Below are 15,045 nucleotides of genomic sequence, written 5' to 3' on the forward strand. Positions count from 1 at the left end.
CAACGCGTCCATTTTCTTGAGTTTCTGCGCGCGCGTGAGGACAGAGAGATGACCAGCCACTTTCTAAAATGAAAGCTTAATCTAATTAGTTTATTTATGGAATGAATACACTCTTGACATGAGCTTGATAACCTTCCATCTTTAAGGTGCTACCTTTTTAAGACGGAGGTTTACCACCCTCCTTGACTTATGATCTCTCCCCTAACGGAGAATCTCAATAGTCATGGGTCTCGTTCACTCATGTCAAGGGGTATTGGTGAGCCTAAAATGAATGGTTATGAGGATGCATGATGTCTTATTGGTAATGATGCACATGCTCCTCACTTTTATTATATTTTCACACATGGTCTTTCCTCTCATGTCATGACATTTTTCATGCATGGGGGTTATTCTTAGACCTCATCACGAGGTTTATTATTAATGCATAAACAATGTCACATAGACCTATACACAAACAATTCACTCATCCACGAACAGTCACGAGCGAATCACGAGGTAGGGGTATCCTGCAGACAAGTGCATATTCAAGGAGGTTCTAACTGTTCTCACCGGTCTAAGGCCCCCAAGGTGCCCCCATTATAGGGACCCAATCCCTCTCGTCGTAAGTCGATGGAAAGCTCCAACGCACTGTCGGACTTGAGTTCATGGTTTTCACCTTGAGTGATATTTTCCGACAACGGTCTACGGGCACCTATAGACCCATTCGACAACCGGCCGTACTAACATCCACTCCCTATGGCTTTCCACTCATGCCCCCGGGTATAGAGGGAACTGTTGTGTGCAAAGGTTCGTGTGCAGTTTATATTTCAAACAATTGCGAAAATTTAAACATCCAACAGTTATTAAAGCCAATTAGGTAAAACATATTATCATACAAGCGAGGGGTAATGAAGTAATTTTAAACTATCATTTTAGAAATAATCCATCACTAAATGGGACTGACTCTCGAGGCTTCCCCAGTGGAGTCGCCATCTGTTGCCACCCGCCGAAACGGACATTGGCATTCGCGACGATGGTCGGACTCTTTTTAGTTTTGAAAAATGATGGATTGCTAGAACGACTTATTCTCAAACTGAGACCTCATCGAACTAACAATTTTGTTAAATAATTCTCACCATTCCGTATTAATCCCAAACGGGACCCTCCATGGATTAGTGGTTTTCGCAAAAAGGGGTTCTTGGAGTCGCCACCAATGTTTTACTCAAAACATTGGAAAAAGACATAAGGCAATTGATTTTCGCAAATCAACTTTGGCCATTACAACCAGAGTTTGGGTAAGGGAGTCGATTACGTGTGGGGAAGGTGTTAGCACCCCACAACGCCCCTTTCAGGTTCCCTATGACAGATTATTTCATAAATAATAGCGTAAAATTACTAAACTACCCCTATTTATTAGAACGATTATAAGTAAACTATCTACATGATGAAAGTTTTAAACGTGCAATGCAACAATCAAAAAGCGATAAATGAAAGCGGTAAAAGAAAGGATTTGGAAAGAAACCTTCGAAGCGGGCTTTTATATATTCAAAAAGGAGTTAGGAGGCTTTTTGGCGCTCCTTCCCACTACACGTTCGCTCGCTCCTTTCCCTAAAAATAAATATTAACTATGGAAATCAAAGAGATTTCCCTTCGACTTGTTCGAGTCTCAAGCTAAAGGCTCGTGAACTCAAGAACTTAGTCGGATCAGCTCTCAGAGAGATTTCTAGGGCAGAGAATAGCTCAAAAACCCAAGAATACTCAGCAAGAGGGTGGAGAAATGCTCCAAATGTGTGGAAGGACGAGCCAATGATGTCCTATTTATAGGATTGAGGTGCAGTACGACCTAAGGAGTCAATACGGCCCGTACTGAGTTTTTGAACTACAGTACGGGCGTACTGAATTCAGTACGGCCGTACTGAAGTTCAAAAACTTCAGTACGGACGTATTGATTTCATTATGGCCGTATTGTAGTTCAAATGGCTCAGTACGGCCGTACTGAACCTCTAGGAGGGCGTATTGAGCTCCAATCCTCACACACCCTTATTCTAAGCTACTCTAAGACTTCTAGACCTACAAAGAATCATCCTAGGGTCTTCCAGGAGTCCTTCCGGCTGACTTTCCTTCGGTCGTCGAGAGTCTTTGAGTCTTATTTCCGACCCGGACAATTTTAGGGGTCTACAATGAGGGCTTGTATTAGGGAAGAGGAAGCAACTACTGTAGCTATATTTTTGAGTGGTCTTAATTTAGAAATAAGAGACCAAGTGGAGCTACTACCCTACAGGGACCTAAATGACTTTTGGTCCAACTTTGTGTAAAGGTAGAACAACAAAGAATGAGGAAATCTTACAAAAATAGCTCCAACTCTTCATTTCTAAAGAAAGATTCCAAGAAGGAGGGAAAAACTTTTGAAAAGAAGAAAACTTTTGAACCCTCCAAAAATCTAGCCACAGAAAAAGATAAGGGAAAGGGAAAGGACACTACACACACTAGTTCTAGGACTAGTGATATTAAGTGCTTTAAATGTTTAGGGAGAGGCCACATTGCCTCCCAATGCCCCACAAAGAAGGTCATGATCATGAGGGGGCATGACATTTATAGTAGCCAAGATGAGGCTACTACTTCCTCTAGTAATAGTGAGGAAAAAGCAAGTGATCAAGAGAAAGGTGTAGAGTCTACTTTTCCTTATGAAGGGGAGCTCTTAATGATTAGGAGACTCCTCAACAACCAACCTAGTGATACTCTATCACAAAGAGAGAACATATTTCATACTAGATGCAAAGTTTCAAACAGTGCATGTTCTCTCATTGTTGATAGTGGCTCATGGTGCAATTGTTGTAGCACTAGGCTAGTTGAGAAATTGGGCCTAACTACTAGTCCCCATCCTAAACCTTATCAACTTCATTGGATTAATGAGGATGGTGACTTGGCAGTTGACCAACAAGTAAAGGTCAAGCTTTCTATTAGTAATTATGAAGATGAGGTGCTATGTGATGTAATACCAATGGAAGCTTGTCACATCTTATTAGGAAGGCCATGGCAATTTGATAAGAAAACCATGCACAATGGCCTTACTAACGAGATTACTTTTACTCATAAGGAAAGAAAATTTGTGCTTCATCCTCTTTCTCCTCAACAGGTGGCTGAGGATCAAGCACAAATGAAACTAAAAAGAGATAGTGAGAAAAGGTTTAAAAAAAAAGAAGAAAAGAGTGAAAAAAAAAAGTCTGTGAAATATAAGGATAGAGAGGAATCTAGGGAAAAAGGAGTTCCCTCCCTAGAGGTTGTTGCTCAAGAAAATAATTTTTCAAAAAAAAACCTCTTGATTCAACAACCCTCTTATATCCTTCTCTGTAAAGGAACTCTTTCTTGCACTGCCACATCTAGTGGACATGAGACTTTACCTAAGGGGGTAAAAACACTTTTAAAAGAATTTGAAGATCTATTTCCTCCCGAGGGTCCAATGGGCCTTCCTCCTTCTAGAGGAATAGAACATCAAATTGATTTGGTACCTGGGGCTAGCCTACCTAATAGGCCTGCCTATAGGACCAACCCCCAAGAAACTAAAGAAATAGAGTCTCAGGTCCAAGATTTGTTGGAGAAGGGCTGGGTTCGAAAGAGCTTAAGTCCTTGTGCTGTTCCAGTGTTGTTGGTTCCAAAGAAAGATGGCAAGTGGAGAATGTGTTGTGATAGTAGAGCCATCAACAACATCACTGTGAAGTATAGACACCCCATCCCTAGGCTTGATGACATGTTAGATGAGCTTCATGGAGCCATCATATTTTCTAAAGTTGATCTTAAAAGTGGATACAATCAAATTAGAATCAAAGAAGGAGATGAATGGAAAACCGCTTTCAAAACCAAGTTTGGATTATATGAGTGGTTAGTGATGCCCTTTGGGCTCACCAATGCTCCTAGTACATTCATGCGTCTCATGAATCATGTCCTTAGGGATTGTATAGGTAGATTTGTTATAGTTTATTTTGATGACATCCTCATATATAGTAGGAGCCTAAGTGATCACATAGAACACTTAAGGCAAGTTTTTGATATTCTTAGGAAAAATTAACTTTTTGGAAATTTAGAAAAATGTACTTTTTGTGTAGATAGTGTTGTTTTCCTAGGTTTTATAATTAGTAAAAAAAGGGTTCATGTGGACCCCGAGAAAATCAAGGCCATCCAAGAATGGCCCACTCCTAAAAGTGTTGGGGATATTAGGAGCTTCCATGGTTTGGCAAGCTTCTATAGGAGGTTTGTTCCTAATTTCTCCACACTAGCCTCCCCATTAAATGATCTAATCAAGAAGAATGTGGAATTTATATGGGGAGAGAAACAAGAAAATGCCTTCATAACCTTGAAGCATAAGCTTACCCATGCACCACTTCTAGCTCTACCAGATTTTTCAAAAACTTTTGAGTTAGAATGTGATGCCTCTGGAGTTGGTATAGGGGCGGTTCTGTTACAGGGTGGGCACCCTATTGCATATTTCAGTGAAAAACTCAAGGGTGCCTCTCTTAACTACCCTACCTATGACAAAGAGCTCTATGCTTTGGTTAGGGCCCTTCAAACTTGGGAACATTACCTTATTCCCAAAGAATTTGTCATTCATAGTGACCATGAGTCACTTAAATATTTGAGGGGCCAAGGCAAGCTAAACAAAAGGCATGCTAAGTGGGTAGAGTTCTTAGAACAATTTCCATATGTGATTAAATACAAGAAAGGGAAAAATAATGTTGTGGCTGATGCCCTTTCTAGGAGACACACTTTGTTAGTCTCCCTTGGATCTCAAATCTTGGGATTTAATCACATTAAGGAATTGTATACTAATGATCTCGAATTCAAAGAAAATTATACCCAATGCTTAGCAAAGCCTCAAGGAGGTTTCTATATTTCTGAGGGGTACTTGTATAAAGAGGGAAGAATTTGTATACCCCAAGGATCTATAAGAAAACTCCTTGTTCAAGAAAGTCATTAGGGTGGTCTCATGGGGCACTTTGGAGTTGAAAAGACTCTAAGTTTTCTAAAAGAAAAATTCTTTTGGCCCCATATGAGAAGAGATGTTGAGAGGTTTTGCTCTAGATGTATAGCTTGTTTACAAGCAAAGTCTAAAGTAATGCCTCATGGCATCTATACACCCTTGCCTGTTGCTAACTCTCCATGGGTTGATATCAGTATGGATTTTATTTTGGGCTTGCCCAAGACCCAGAGAGGCATGGATTCTGATTTTGTGGTAGTGGACAGATTTAGTAAAATGGCCCACTTTATACCTTGCCACAAAATAGATGATGCAAGCAACATAGCAAGACTCTTCTTCAAGGAAGTGGTTAGACTTCATGGTCTACCCAAAACTATTGTTTCAGATAGGGATACTATGTTCCTTAGCCATTTCTGGAAAACTCTTTGGAGTAGGCTAGGAACTAAATTGCTTTTCTCTACTACTTGTCACCCACAAACTGATGGGCAAACAGAAGTAGTTAATAGATCCCTATCTACAATGTTAAGGGCAGTCCTTAAGGGTAATCATAAGTCTTGGGATGAGTACTTGCCCCACATTGAATTTGCTTATAACAGGGTAGTCCATAAGACTACCAAAATCTCACCTTTTGAGGTTGTATATGGTTTTAACCCTCTTACTCCTTTAGACCTAATACCCTTACCAGATTCTTCTCATTATTTTCATAAAGAAGGGGTATCTAGGGCTGAATTTGTTAAGAAATTGCATGAGAAGGTTAAAACTCAAATACAACAACAAAATGAGAGAACTGCTTTAGATAGAAGCAAGGGAAAGAAAGCCCTCATTTTTGAGGAAGGGGATTGGGTTTGGCTTCACTTGAGAAAGGAAAGGTTTCCTTCTCAAAGGAAGTCTAAACTCAATCCAAGAGGAGATGGTCCCTTCCAAGTCCTCCAAAGAATTAATGATAATGCTTACAGGTTAGATCTTCCCAGTGATTATGGAGTGAGTAACACTTTTAATGTAAGTGATCTTATTCCCTTTACAGGTTATGATGAGGAAGATGAGCCTACAGATTTGAGGACAAATCCTTCTCAAGAAGGAGGGGATGATAGACCATGGGCCAAGGGCCCAGTTACCAGAGCTATGGCTAGAAGAATACAGGAAGAGTTGGACCTTGTAAAGACTAGTGGACTTGCCAAGCCCAAGGTAGTCTTCATTTGGAATGCTCTATCATGAAGAGAAGCCTAGTTCTACTTGTATATATTGTATAGCTTCAAATAGTCTCTTGTATAGGTTATTTTGCCTTTGTATTTGTGAGGCACTTTACTTGCTTTTTCCTAGTGTTTGTATATTGTTTTTCAAAATATTTATTACTTATTTTCTTGTTATACCCTTTAGGTTGTTGGAGAAGAAATAGATATATTGAAAAATGAATAGACACATTATTTAGTAAACATACATTAATTATCAAAGATAAAAATATAAAAAAATTAATAAGTCATTAATTTTAAAAAAAATGACAATAAAAAAAATAATAAAATGCTAACAAAATGACTTAAAAAAAAATAGATATAATATGCATTATACAATAAGTGATTCTTTAATTTCGGGGATATCAAAGGTCCTTGTAGACTACAGAGTCGTATGAGGTGAAAATCTCATGTATGGTTCTGTAATAGAGGTGATAACAGTAATGTTATCACCTACTAGTATTATCTAACAGTTTAAGTACAGTTGATATAGTTGATGCGCAATCAAAATATGGTTTTTGGGGATGGAATTTGTGGCGTCAACCTATGGGTTTCGTCGTTTTTCTAATTTCTTCTCTAGTAGAATGTAGTGCGGAATTTGATTTGATTTGATAGGTTAATAAAACAGTGCCTATCACTTAGGTTCAACTGGGATAAAATGATCGTCTCTGGTTTTAAATGTTGATTTGGTAAGAGAAAGTTAAATTTTCTGATTATAAAAGAGAAGAAAAAAAATAGACTGTCTATCACTTACTTTAGCTATGTGCAATTAATTTATCAAAATATGTTATTTAAAAGCTCAAAAATAAAATAGTGTAGTGATATGAAGATACTTGAATTCTATAGAATGTCGTAGATGAAAAGAGAGTGTTTCATAATGTTAAAAATAATAAATTTTGTTGAATTTTATCATGCTAAACATGAGAAACTTTGGAAAAAATAAGATGAATGTTTGAACACATTGCATAAACAATGTTTATAAAAAAAAATGTAAGACATGAGAACCACATTTTTTTAAATACATTACTTACTGATAGACCATGGGCCAAGGGCCCAGTTACCAGAGCTATGGCTAGAAGAATACAGGAAGAGTTGGACCTTGTAAAGACTAGTGGACTTGCTAAGCCCAAGGTAGTCTTCATTTGGAATGCTCTATCATGAAGAGAAGCCTAGTTCTACTTGTATATATTGTATAGCTTCAAATAGTCTCTTGTATAGGTTATTTTACCTTTGTATTTATGAGGCACTTTACTTGCTTTTTCCAAGTGTTTGTATATTGTTTTTAAGGTAGGCTACTTGGAGAGTTTAGCTCCATTTAACCTCCCTAGTTGATACATTCATTTTGTATTTTTTCAGTAGGGAAAAAGGGGTGACAATTAGCAAAGCTAGGGTGTGTGTTTAGAAATTGGGCCTGAGTTGGGCCTAGGCAAAAATTTTATATATTGGACTCATTTTGCTCCTAATTTTTCATAGATTTGATTTAGCTAGGTCTCATCATCATATGATGAACCTAACTAAACCAAATCAAGATTTTTCAAATTAAATCAAGGAGCAAAATGACCCAAAGGCCGCCTAGCTCTCCTTCTCCTCCTTGGCCGAATTTTTGAACTAGAACCTCTAGGTTTTGAAGCTTGCCTTGCAAGCTTCTAAACCTATGAAGGTTAAGACAACCTTACCATGGTTCTTAAGTGAACCATGGTCAAGGTTGGCTTCTCCAACAAGCTACCTAAACCGTGGGAGTTAAAGCTTACCCTACCATGGTTCCTAGTGAACCATGGTTAGGGATAGCTTTTCCTACAAGCTACCTTCCCCTATATATTTGATTTTCCTACTCTTGTACTCACTTTTGAACATTTGAAAATAAAATTTTGATTTCTCTCTCAAGAGTCCCTTACCAAAATCGAAGAGAATTCTCTCTCAAGGTTTCTCACCAAAGTTTCTTCAAACTTTGCATTGGTTCCTCAAGCTTCTACAACAAGCTAGGAGTAACCGAATTTCCTTCCAAGGCTTCTCCTCCATTGAAGGCTTCTTCATGGAGATTTCAAGCTTCTTCCAAAGGATAACCTCAAGAACATTCGGTCCAAGCATGGAGAAGTTGAAGTTCACCAATCTTCTTCAACTTAGCTCCATCACTTACTATTTGTACTAACCGTACTTCGCACCCGGGCTCCTACCCCGGATTAGTGTTGCAAACAAGTAATCTCGGGCACGCGGTGCATGACGTCATCCCGACATTTGAGCGAATCATACCTGATTCCGAGGATCTCGTCCCAGACCAGATCCGCCCTTCAATTATATCATATCATATCATGATATATCTTATCTCAAGCCCAAAAGCCCAAGGCAAACCTAGATAACCTCAAGGTACGTGCATTATATATATGAGACCATTGTTCGTGCAAACCCTAACTTTAGCATCGGAGTATCTTTTGCAGGTACCTCCCCCATCTCGGAGCACCAATACACCCAGCGAAGGAGGCTCACCAATCTTACCCGGCGGATCAGCTCTACAGCACATTTCCGGTAAGAACATTTGGCGCCCACCGTGGGGCCGATCAGACCAAGCTCTTATCGGCTACCCGCACGGTCCGTACCAGGAACCGTATCAGACGAGCACCCAAGAAAAATGAGCAACGAACATACAGCTTCAGGAGACTCAACCCGCGTCACCAACCTGACAATCCTAAAGAGCACAACTGTCCACGCTCAAACCCAATGGCGGTACCCCGATCGTCCCTCCGACTCACCCCTCGGCCCCGGCGAGGCAGTCCGGGACCTGGAAGACCGGGAAGCAGGGCCTAGCCCCCCAAACCAATTAGTCAGCACAATTGGGGGCGGCTTCGCAGGGGGCGGCGCCAGCAGCTCGTACCGGAAAGAACACCTACGTAAAGTCAACCGCGTACACCCCGCCACGCATACTGTGCGCCGAGACTCGCCCACCATATCTTTCACCAACGACGACTACGTCGGAGTCAGTCCAAATCAGGACGACCCCATGGTCGTGACAGTAACTTTAGCCAATTGGGAAGTTCGCAGGACCCTGGTCGACCAGGGAAGCTCGGCCGATGTCCTATACTGGCCAACATTCCTCAGGTTAGACATTCCCCACTCTCTCGTACAACCTCACACCGAACCTTTGGTCGGTTTTGCAGGAGCAACCATCCACCCCAGAGGACGAGTGGACCTATTGACGACCTTCGGAACACCGCCGGCCTCCCGGCAAATCCTGGTTCGGTACCTACTGGTGGAGGCCGACTCCACCTATAACACCATCATCGGCAGGTCAACCCTAAACCAACTCGGGGCGGTAGTGTCCACCCCGCATCTTACCATGAAATTCCCGGGGCACGACGAAAAAATCATCTCCATCAGAGCAAACCAGCAGGAAGCGCGACAATGCTACGTAGACAGCCTAGAAACTGCCCTCCCAATCAGACAACACAAAAGCGACTTCACTGTTCTAACCCGTGCTGACCACGAGGGAACCACCGACCTCGATCCGAGATCTGACGCTCACGATGAGCGGCCCAGTCCCGTCGATGAGCTCGACGATCTCCAAATTGGAAAGCTCCCCAGCCAAACAACAAAGATCAGCAAACAATTAGACCTCAAACTACGACAACAACTCCAGGAAGAAATCCTCAGGAACGCCGATCTCTTCGCTTGGTCCAGCGCTGACATGCCCGGCATAGACACCAACTTCATCTGCCACAGGTTAGCGATACACAAAGAGGCCAAGCCAGTCGCGCAAAGAAAGAGGAAGGTCGGCGGCGAAAGACGGGATGCCGTCATCATTGAAACGCAGAAACTGCTCAACGCCGGTTTCATCCGGGAAGTCAGGTACACTACCTGGCTGGCAAACGTAGTCCTAGTAAAGAAGAACTCGGGAAAGTGGCGCATGTGCGTCGATTACACCGACCTCAACAGAGCATGCCCCAAGGACTCGTACCCCTTGCCAAGCATCGATAGGTTAGTCGACGGAGCATCCGGGCATGCCCTCCTCAGCTTCCTCGACGCCTATTCCAGGTACAACCAGATAATGATGTATCCACCGGATGAAGTACACACGTCCTTCATCACTGATCGCGCCAACTACTGTTACCGGGTGATGCCCTTCGGCCTCAAAAATGCAGGCGAAACCTACCAGCAGCTGATGGCAAAGTCTTCCACCACCAAATCGGGCGAAACATGGAGGTCTACGTGGACGATATGGTGGTAAAAACCATCTCGGAAACGGACCATGCTTCCGACCTTGCCGAGGTGTTCGCCCAGATCAGAAAACACAACATGCGTCTCAACCCGGAGAAATGCGTCTTCGGTGTCCAGGGAGGAAGATTTCTTGGCTTCATGATCACCTGTAGAGGAATCGAAGCTAACCCCGAGAAGTGTGAGGCCATCATACACATGCAAAGCCCACAATCGGTAAAAGAGGTGCAACGCCTGGCCGGACGGCTGGTCTCACTGTCCCGGTTTATCCCTAAACTCGCGGAGAAGGCGGGACCAATTTTCACCCTGTTAAAGAAACCAAAAGACTTCTTGTGGACCGACCAGTGTGAAGCAGCGTTCCAAAGCTTCAAAAATTTCCTCACAACCCTGCCAATCTTGCAAAGGCCGGATCATAACACCAACCTCCTTCTTTACTTGGCAGTGGCAGAAGGCGCCATCAGCGCCGTCATTGTACAAGAGCATCAGAAGGCTCAAACCCCAATCTACTTCATCAGTCGGGTCCTCCAAGATGCCGAAAGAAGGTACCAAATGGTCGAAAAGCTGGCGTTGGCACTGGTCACCACAGCCCGGTGACTCCGACCTTACTTCCAAAGCCACCAGGTGGTAGTCAAAACTGACTACCCCATCAAACAAATCCTGCGAAAGCCTGAGCTTGTCAGGCGCATGATTGCCTGGTCAATAGAACTGTCAGAGTTCGGAATCCGGTACGAAAGCCGCAGACCTCTAAAAGCCCAATGTTTGGCCGACTTCGTAGCCGAGCTCACGCCGGCCACCACAGAAGAACCCCAAGCATGGACCCTCCATGTAGACGGATCCTCCAACTCCAAAGGAGGAGGTGCAGGCATCATCCTGGAAGGACCAAACCGAATCACTGTGGAACAATCCCTCAAGTTTGGATTTAAAGCAACTAATAACCAGGCAGAGTACGAAGCTCTCCTCGCCGGACTAAGATTAGCCCGGGACCTCGGAGCTCGAAGAGTAAGCTGCAACAGCGATTCCAAACTCATGGTAGAACAGCTTGGTGGAACGCACCAAGCAAAGGATGCCCTCCTACAGAGATACTTTCATACCGCAGCCCAACAGATCTCGTCTTTCGATGAGTTCTCCATAAAACACGTACCGCGAGAGCAGAACACCAGAGCAGACCTACTGTCAAAACTCGCCAGTACCAAAAAGTCCGGGCAACACCGAACCATTATCCAGGAAATCTTGCACTCACCCAACCTGGATGATAAAACCGTCAATGTCAACGACAGCGAAGAGCTAGGATGGATGACAGACATATGGAACTACCTAAAAGATGGAGCCCTGCCTACAGATAAGGATGAGGCAAGGAAGGTGAGAATGCGATCAGCAAAGTTCACCATCATCGACGGTGAATTATTCAAACGCGGAATTTCCATCCCACTGCTCAAATGTTTGACCATATCTCAAGCAGACTATGTTGTCAAGGAAATTCATCACGGAGTATGCGGAATGCACTCCGGAGCTCGCTCGATGGCAGCCAGGGTACTCCGGGCTGGGTACTACTGGCCCACCTTGAAGTCAGATTGCCAAAACTACATCCAGAAATGCAAAGAGTGTCAGCAGTTTGGCAACGCGCATCGACAGCCCCCCGAGGCTCTTCACCACATGATGGCAGCATGGCCTTTCTCCTAGTGGGGAATGGACATCCTTGGGCCTTTCCCCCCCGCGAAGGGTCAGTTAAAGTTCCTCCTGGTGGCAATCGACTACTTCACTAAGTGGATCGAGGCGCGCCCACTTGCCAAGATCACCACGGAAAACGTGCAAAAATTCACATGGAAAAACATTGTTTGCAGATTCGGAATTCCCCACACTATTGTCACTGACAACGGGCGGCAGTTCATCGCAGAAGAATTTGAAGTCTTCCTCCAAGAACTCGGAATGAAGCACTTGCCGACCTCGGTGGAGCACCCCCAAACCAACGGCCAGGCCGAAGCAGCCAATAAGGTCATCCTCCGGGAACTCAAGAAACGGCTAGGGAACGCAAAAGGGGTGTGGCCCGACATGCTTCCCAGCATCCTCTGGGCATACCACTGCACCCCACAGTCAACCACGCAAGAAACACCTTACCGACTAACTTATGGAGCCGACGCAATGATCCCGGTAGAGGTCGGACAAACATCCCACCGACGCCAAGTCTTCAACAATGAACAAAATAACCACGAGCTAGCAACAGACCTCGACCTGCTAGACGAGCTCCGAGACGAAGCCCAAATCCACGCAGAAGCTTGCAAACTCTGGGCCGCCTGGAGATACAACTCCCGGGTGAAACCCCGGTCTTTCCGGGAAGGCGACCTGGTATGGCGGCTACTCGGAGAAGCACGAAAGGACACGTCGGACGGGAAGCTCGCACCCACTTGGGGCGGCCCATTCCGAGTCGCAGAAAACCTGGAAAACGGAGCCTACCGGCTAGAGGAGCTCAGCGAGAAGCCCGTTCCACGAACTTGGAATGCTACCCACCTCAAATTTTACTTCAGTTAAACTTTGTACAAATACACGATGCACTCTTTTCCCACCTCAGGAAAAACACACTAACTGAGAGGGGTTTTTTAACGAGGCACATGGCTTTCGTCAATAAAATGACTCGTTTCTTTTATATATTCGAAATCCCTTACGGTACTGTTACCCGGTCATTCAAATAGAGGTCGAGAACGAACCTCATTTCATTCAAATAGAGGTCGAAAACGAACCTCATTTCATTCAAATAGAGGTCGAGAACGAACCTCATTTCATTCAAATAGAGGTCGAAAACGAACCTCACTTCATTCAAATAGAGGTCGAGAACGAACCTCATTTCATTCAAATAGAGGTCGAGAACGAACCTCATTTCATTCAAATAGAGGTCGAAAATGAACCTCACTTCATTCAAATAGAGGTCGAGAACGAACCTCATTTCACTCAAATAAAGGTCGAAAAAGAACCTCACTTTACTCAAATAGAGGTCGAGCACGAACCTCACGTCACCCAAATGGAGGTCGAACACGAACCTCACTTCACTCAAATAGAGGTCGCAAACGAACCCCATCTTACCCCGTCACAAGACAAAAAGAAACCTCATTATTAACGGTTGCAAATAAACCTCACCACCAAAAACACAGGGCAAAAAGCCAGTCTGAACTTCGTCGTAACAAAAGTCAGGGTGGAAATAGCAACACCTAAACAAAACTTGCATAACTGAGAAGTATAATCCATAAGACAGTCAGAAACAGGAAATACAAAAATTATCCTATACAGAGGCATTGTCACTAGAACTCTCCTCGACGTCGTCCTCTCGGACTAACCGCCCGAAGCGGACAACCTTCTCTAAGTGCATCCCGGAAAGGTTGAACCCCGGCGCAAGGAGCCTAGCCTGCCGGGCCGCCTTAAGAAAGCCTCTCTTATGTTCCACCACGATTGAGTGCTCGACTTCCTCGAGTCTCTTCCTCAACGCGGCATTCTCGGCCTCTAGAGCTGAAAGACTCTCCCTCTGATGGACCACCTCCGCCTCCTTAGTACTGAGGACCACCTCGTCGCAAAGACGTTCCTCAGATACAGACGCCATTTCACCCTTCCAAAAGGATATCTCCTCCTCCAGAGAGCGAACCTAGCTAGCATTGTAGACCCCTAAAATTGTCCGGGTCGAAAATAAAGCTTGAAGACTCTCGAAGACTGAAGGAAGATCAGCCAGAAGGACTCCTGGAAGGCCCTAGGAGGGTTCTCTGTAGGTCTAGAGGTCTTAGAATAGCTTAAAATAAGGAAGTGGAGGGAATGAAGCCCAATACGACCGTACTAAACTTAATACGGCCGTATTGAAGCTTCAATATGGCCGCAGTGAACTCAATACGGCGTATTGAAGTTTCTGAAACTTCAATACGGCCGTACTGAAATCAATACGGCCGTATTGAAGCTTCAATACAGCCGTAGTGAACTCAATACGGGCGCATTGAAATTTCTGAATTTCAATACGGCCGTATTGAACTTCAATACGACCGTATTGAAGTTCAAAAATTTCAATACGGCCGTATTGATTCTGTAGCCCGTATTGCGCCTATTCCCTATAAATATGACGTCAATTGGACGTCATTCCACACTTTGGAACATAGTTTCAACCCTCTCCTTGAGTATTCTGGGGTTTTTGAGCAGTGTTCTGCCCTAGAAATCACTCGGAGAGTTGATCCGACAAAGTTCTTGAGCCCCGAGCCATTTTTCTTGAGGATCGAACCTAGTCGAAGGGAAATCCTCCGGATTTCCATAGTTAAAAGTTTTGAGGAAGGAGCGAGCGAGCTTGTAGAGCGAGGGAACGCCAAAAAGCTTCCCAGTTTTACTCAATATATAAAAGCACGCTTCAAGAGGTTTCTTCTTAAATCCTTCCTTTTACTGCTTTCTGTGTGCATATTTAAACTGTCATCATGTAGATAGTTAATTTATAATCGCTTATAATAAATAGGGGTAATTTAGTAATTTTACGCTATTATTTTAGAAATAATCTGTCATAGGGAACCCGAAAGGGGCGCTGTGGGGTGCTAACACCTTCCCCACGCGTAACCGACTCCCTTACCCGACTCTGGTTGTAATGGCCGAAGTCGATTTTTGAATCGATTGCCTTATTCCTTTTTCCAATGTTTTGAGTAAAAC

The 15,045-nt window shown here is 43.7% G+C and overlaps 1 protein-coding gene across 1 annotated transcript; it reads left to right on the plus strand.

Moving 5' to 3' along the window:
• Window positions 1-11,070: 11,070 nt before the first annotated feature.
• Window positions 11,071-12,066, plus strand: LOC145958643 (uncharacterized). Its single transcript, XM_083076149.1, has one exon. It carries the CDS (start codon window positions 11,071-11,073, stop codon window positions 12,064-12,066), a length of 996 nt encoding a protein of 331 aa, XP_082932275.1.
• Window positions 12,067-15,045: the final 2,979 nt, after the last annotated feature.

The sequence above is a fragment of the Cajanus cajan genome, chromosome 6, assembly GCF_000230855.2.
Source record: "Cajanus cajan strain Asha chromosome 6, NIPB_CcT2T_4, whole genome shotgun sequence".
NCBI lineage: Eukaryota > Viridiplantae > Streptophyta > Magnoliopsida > Fabales > Fabaceae > Cajanus > Cajanus cajan.